Source organism: Solanum lycopersicum, chromosome 1, assembly GCF_036512215.1.
Source record: "Solanum lycopersicum chromosome 1, SLM_r2.1".
Lineage (NCBI taxonomy): Eukaryota > Viridiplantae > Streptophyta > Magnoliopsida > Solanales > Solanaceae > Solanum > Solanum lycopersicum.
Window position 1 is genome coordinate 66,045,523 of NC_090800.1, and position 6,841 is coordinate 66,052,363.

The window sequence follows — 6,841 nt, forward strand, 5'->3', positions numbered from 1 at the left end:
TTCTTCTTGCTCAAGTTCATATGACCAGCAAGAGGTATACTCACAGGCTTTGCATTCTTCATATTGAAGCGCTCCAGTACGCGTTCAATGTACTTCTTCTGGGACAAATAAATCTTCTTTTCATCTCTAAGACGAGTAATTCTCATGCCCAAAATTTGCTTGGCATGACCCAAGTCTTTCATAGAAAAAGACTTACACAACTCTTTCTTGAGCTCGTCAATCTTGAAAGTATTCTTGCCCACAATCAACATATCATCCACATACAACAAAAGGATGATAAAATCTTTGTCAGAAAATTTTTGTACAAATACGCAATGATATGAAGAAGTCTTCTTATAGCCTTGCTCCCCTATAACAGATTCAAACTTTTTGTACCACTGTCTGGGAGCTTGTTTGAGGCCATAGAGATTCTTTTTGAGTTTGCATACAAAATTTTCTTTACCATCTACTTTGAAGCCCTCAGGTTGTTCCATATAAATATCTTCTTCTAAGTCACCGTGAAGGAAAGCCGTCTTCACATCCATCTGCTCAATCTCTAAATTAAGACTAGCAGCCAAACCTAGAACTGTGCGAATCGAGGACATTTTCACAACAGGAGAAAATATTTCGTCAAAGTCAATACCTTTCCTTTGACCGAATCCCTTAACAACCAATATAGCTTTATACCTGGGCTTCAAGTTGTGTTCTTCAACTTTAACTTTGAACACCCACTTGTTCTTCAAAGCTCTCATGCCCTTGGGCAATTTTACCAACTCATAAGTGTGGTTCTCATGCAAAGACTTCATCTCGTCTTGCATGGCTTCAATCCATTGATTCTTGTGCTCATCTTCCATGGCCTCCTCATAATATTCAGGTTCTCCCCCGTCAGTGAGTAACACATACTCATTGGGTGAATAACGGGAGGAAGGAAACCACTGTCTTGTGGACCTCCAAAGCGGAATATTTGATTCGTCCACAACTTCATGAGCAACAGGATCATCAATAACAATATCATTGTTATTATCAACATCAACATGTTGATTCAATACATGATTCTGGGCGTCACCATGATTATCAAACCCAATAACATCATGCACACTTGTGTGAGGAACTTCATCATGATGGACTATACCATCAAAATTTGAAGATTCTACCTTCTCCGCTTTGTCAATATCTTCAATTGTTTGATTCTCCATGAAAATAATATCATGGCTTCTCACAAGTTTCTTTTCAATTGGATCATATAGCCTGTAACCAAATTCATCTAGGCCATATCCAATGAAGATGCATTGCCTTGTCTTGGCATCTAATTTTGACCTCTCATCTTTCGGCACATGTACAAAAGCTTTGCAACCAAATACTCTCAAATGGTCATAAGAAACATCCTTTCCATACCAAACACTATTTGGTACATCACTTTGCAAAGCAACAACAAGAGATAGATTAATAACATGTGCAGCGGTCAATAAAGCCTCACCCCAAAATGAGTTTGGCAACTTTGCTTCAGAAAGCAAACATATAACTCTTTCCATCAAGGTCCTGCTCATCCTCTCAGCCAAACCATTAAACTGAGGAGTCTTGGGAGGAGTCTTCTGGTGTATAATACCTTGATGCTTGCAGTATTCGTCAAATGGTCCACAATATTCACCACCATTATCAGTACGAATACATTTCAATTTCTTTCCAATTTCTCTTTCAACTGAAGCCTGAAACTGCTTAAAGACACCTAGCACTTGGTCTTTAGTCTTCAAGACATAGACCCAAAGTTTTCTCGAGCAATCATCAATGAAAGTGACAAAGTAAAGTGCACCACCTAATGTCTTTGTCTTCATTGGACCACATAAATCAGAGTGCACTAACTCAAGCAACTCTGTCTTTCTCGAAGGAGGGTAGGACTTAAAGGAAACTCTATTTTGTTTACCAGCCAAGCAGTGCTCACATTTTTCTAATTTAGCACTTTGAAAATTTGACAATAATTTCTTCTTGGCTAGAACATTAAGTCCTTTCTCGCTAATGTGGCTCAGCCTCTTGTGCCATAATGTTGAAGAGCTATCGCTCTCAACCGCATTCACCATATCAACACAAGCAGAGGCCGTAGTCCAGTATAGACCACGACGTTTGTTACCACGAGCCACAACCAAGGAACCCTTAATGAGCTTCCATTTTCCATCACCGTTGGTACTAATATATCCTTCATCATCTAAAATACCAACAGAAATTAGGTGCAGACGAACATCACGAGTATGTTTCACATTGTTCAAAACTAGTTTAGTTCCAACACTAGTTTCCAAACAAATTGTACCAATACCAACCACCCTAGAAACAGTCTCATTACCCATACTCAAGGTTCCAAAATCACCAGGAAAGTAGGAAGAGAAAAAATCCTTCCTTGATGTCACATGAGATGCGGCACCAGTGTCCACAACCCAACTTGACTCATCACAAGAAATATTTATCATGTTTGCATCAAGAACAGTAACAAGATCTTCGGTGGTGACGGTGGCTAGAAATTTTCATTGCCATCTTCTTTAGTTTCATCTTTGTTTTTGTTCTCCCTCTTCAACTTCCTGCAGAACTTCTTTGTGTGCCCTTTCATGCCACAATGATAGCACTCAATATCCTTAAGTCTGCCTTTGGATTTGCTCCTATTTTGTTCTCTATGCTGAGAACCACGAGTTTTATTTCTCCCCCTGGGGCCAGTTATCAGGACATCCGACGAAGAGGAACCTTGAGTTTTTCTTCTCATCTCTTCGTTCAAGACACTACTCTTGGCGGAATCCATAGAGATCACACCATCCGGAGCAGAATTTGACAATGACGTTCTAAATGTTTCCCAAGAATCTGGTGGGGAACCAAGTAGAAGCAAGCCTTGAATTTCTTCATCAAATTTGATGCCCATAGCAGATAATTGGTTCATAATCCCCTGAAAATTATTCAGATGGTCTGTCATCGGAGAACCATCATGATACTTCAAACTCAACATCTGCTTTATTATGAACATTTTGTTGTTGCCAGTCTTTCGAGCATACAAACTTTTAAGATGCTCCCATAGGGTTCGAGCATGTGTTTCCCCAGAAATATGGTTCAACGCATTATCGTCGACCCATTGCCTAATGAATCCACAAACATTTCTATGCAACAGATTCCACTCTTCATCTGTTTTATTATCACGCTTTACAGTGGTAAATACTGGTTTATAAAAATTCTTGACATAAAGCAGATCTTCCATTTTTCCCTTCCAAATGGCATAATTAACACCATTCAAAGTAACCATTCTACTTGTGTTGGCTCCCATTGTTTTTCCCCAAAAAATATAGTTATTGCAAATCAAAGTAAATCTTTTCTGATGTGGAAGGTCAGACTGTGCTGCAACCACAGAGCATACTCAGATAAAATCTTAGCTCTGATACCAGTTTGTTTGGTAAACACGGACAAGCACAAAAGTATATATGGTAAATGTAATGGAAATAAAATGGGAACATAACGACACCAAGAATTTTACCTGGAAACCCTTCTAAATAAGGGAAAAAATCACGGGCCAAGAGAAGCGACTTATATTACTATAGTAAGGAATTTTACACTGTGTAGTCACGAATACAACACTCAATGTGACTACTACACACTCAAAAGGAACAACACTCTTTTGGTTTCCGTCTTACTAAAATATCGCTCACACTCTATTTTTCTTCATAGACTATTTTCTTATATAGTCTATGGAATGCCTCACTTTGCTCTCAAAATGATTTTTCTCTCTAACTTGGTGTGTTCTACAAATGAGCAAGAATGCTCTATTTGTAGAAGGATAAAACTATACCTATGTCACTAATGACATATGTAAACATAGCAAAGTCAAAAATGGTTGCAAATCTTACCAATTTCCAACTACCCAATCTTTTCTTTTCAACTCCAATTACTATTCATTTTTAACAATTGCTTGTACCAATTGAATAGCTAAAGTTGACTAAAACAATGAGATGGATTCAACATGATTTACTTCACGGTTTGTGTGGAGGACATAAGACCAGAAGTCTCAAGGATGTTTTGTAGATCCCCTTGTCCTCACGTCCAGGTAAATACTTATACGACAAGGAATTTCACTACCTTAAGGCAGTTAGAGTTACCGCAGCTGTTTACCAAGGCTTCCATTCAAAGCTCAAGCACATTGAAAAGCTTCAAATATCTTCTTTTTCTTTTCCTTTCACATGCATCCTCTATCTCTGTCAACTCTCTTTCTTTTGTCCCTTCACTATGTTATCTAGGAGATCAAGACAGTTTGTTTAGGTTACCATGTAAGATGTAGATGCAACATTTGTTTAGCCTTTCTTTATCAAAAATATGAGCACAATCAGTCGTCTTTTCAAGATTAGATAGAGCCATAGATAGACTTTCCTAAAGTAACTACACTCCGTTTATAATCTAAAATTTAATTCGAGTCTTCTTGTTAGAATTTTAATCACAGAACAGAAGAAACTGTCGTAAGAAAATCTATTCTAAGAGTTAATTTTTTCCTGTAGAATGAAAGCCTTGTTCTTGGATTACACATTGTCTTATATGAATCTGACATCCTTATATTTCAAGATGGCAACAGCCAAGAGGACAACTGTGAGCATTTTCATTATCTGTTTTAAAAAAAGAAAACCTCCAAGGTATCGCCGTCCTAAGGTTAATTTTCAATATTGTCATGGTCCAATTCTTTGACCACATCTGTTTGGACAGTTGTCCTTTCTTCTGTTTACAGCCTCTAACTAATGATTTAACTTAAATAGTATGACATGATAGGGAGAAATTCTCTGTCTCAAGTATTAACACTATTCACAAAGTTGAGATTCATGCTGACGCAGTGAAAGATGCAGAAAATTTTGAAGTTCCATATAAAGAGAACACCCTCCAGGAATTCTGAGGTGCAAGAGTAAGGGAAAGGTGAATGAGATGAATTTAGATATGCCATGTCACATTTCTGATGACCACTCTATGGTTCTATCGACAACAACCATCATGAAGATTGCCAAAGAACAATTAAAACTTTATACCTCACAGAATCACGATGCGTATTCCATTATTTTTAGTCCTTTAATTGCGGATTTGGGCCTTTCTCCTCAAGTTACAGAGGAAGTGGAGCTCGTTCTACTGCTTTTAGTTTCCGCTGAAATGCTAGCCAATCGACAATTAGATTGTGCAAGAAAGTTGTTGAACTTATGCATCAACTTTTCTCTTTCAGCTGGTAATCCAGTTCAAAGAGTTGTCTATTATTTTGCTGAATCTCTTCAGAAGAGGATCAATAAAGGGACAGGAATACCAACTATAGCAGCAAAAATTGATGCAGTGAATCCAAATATTATGGAAGATGTTCTCATGGATCCACGAACCGATGTTATTGAGACTGAACAAATGCTTCCCTTCCGCAAAGTAACTCAATTTACTGGAATTCAATCCATCTTGGACAGTGTTAAATCATTCAAGAGGATTCATTTAATTGATTTTGGGATAAAAACCGGATCACAATGGACAATCCTTATGCAAGCTCTGGTTGGTAATGGAGAATGTCCACCGGAACATCTCAAGATAACAGCAGTTGGAACCTCTTTGATTCGAATGCAAGAGGTAGGAAAGAGATTGACATCTTTTGCAGACACCTTACATATACCTTTTTCCTTCAAAACAGTTGTATCTGACTTGAGACATATCAACAAGGATTTATTCGAGTCAAAGGTTGGTGAAGTTGTGGCAATCTATTCTGACTCACGTCTTTGGACCTTGTTAGCATGGCCTAATCACTTGCAATCTCTTATACAAGTTTGCAAAAGTTTGGATCCATGTGTAATGGTGGTAACTGAAATAGAGGCAAATACTAATACACCAATTTTCATCGATCGTTTCAATGAAGCATTGTTTTACTACAGTGCTATCTTTGATAGTCTTGAAACTTGCATAGGGTGGAACCATCAGTATAGAGCAGTAGCTCAAGGAGTGTATATACGAAGGATTATTGAAAATGTAATTACATCCGAGGGAGAAGAGATGGTACATCGCCATGAGAAGCTTCGATCTTGGAGGACGTTATTTAAAAATTTTGGTATAGAGGAAGCAGAACTGAGTCACTCATCCTTGTACCAAGCAAAGTTGCTCGCAGAAAATTCTACATGCCATGGGCTTTGCAGTCTAGAAATGGATGGGAAGTCTCTAATTATTAAATGGAAGGGAACCCCAATTAAGTCACTTTCTGCATGGAAGTTCCACCAATAAGATAGCTTTTTATTTTGTTTTTATGAGGTTGTTCCTCTTGTTTTGCTCATGTTTTTTTGGTTACAACGTCCGGTCTACTAGTGATGTTGTCCATTTTGGGTCTAGGTCCATACAACAAACATCAAACAATTTCTGTTGCAGAGTGAGAGAAACCTTCTCTTAGGGGAGTAATATATATATGTGAGGTAGCCATATGGTACTAGTAGCCTTGAATATAATAATAATGATTAGTTTTTCTTAGGCTATAATGAAGTTAAAAGAGGCATGTTTATTCACATGGATCATATCACATCATATCATATATTATTATAAGAGGGAACCAAAAAAGTTGAAAGTTGAATTACGATTTTACCCTTATTATAAATTAAAATGATATAAAAATATTTAATTATTTAATTTAAATATTTAATTGTATTATTTTAATAGAAATATTAATGACTTTTGCACTTCTTTAGATTAATTCTTGATTAAAATATCTAATTTAATTTATCTTCTTTAAATATTTACCTCCTTTAAATAGATACATGTATATGGTTTATCTTCTAGATTAATTTATGTTCTTAATTAATATTTGTTTTTAATTTTTGTAACACTTGACCTTTCAACTTTGTAAGTTAAT

At 36.8% G+C, this 6,841-nt stretch overlaps 1 protein-coding gene across 1 annotated transcript; it reads left to right on the top strand.

Annotated features, from left to right (window-relative positions):
- Positions 1-4,920: 4,920 nt before the first annotated feature.
- LOC101244899 (DELLA protein RGL2-like) lies at positions 4,921-6,222 on the top strand. The gene has a single exon (XM_004229030.2). The coding sequence runs from the start codon at positions 4,921-4,923 to the stop codon at positions 6,220-6,222; it is 1,302 nt and encodes a 433-aa protein (XP_004229078.1).
- The last annotated feature ends 619 nt before the right edge of the window (positions 6,223-6,841 follow it).

Coding starts and splice junctions, on each gene's coding strand:
- LOC101244899 (XM_004229030.2), top strand. CDS start 4,921: ATGCCATGTCACATTTCTGATGACCACTCTATGGTTCTATCGACAACA.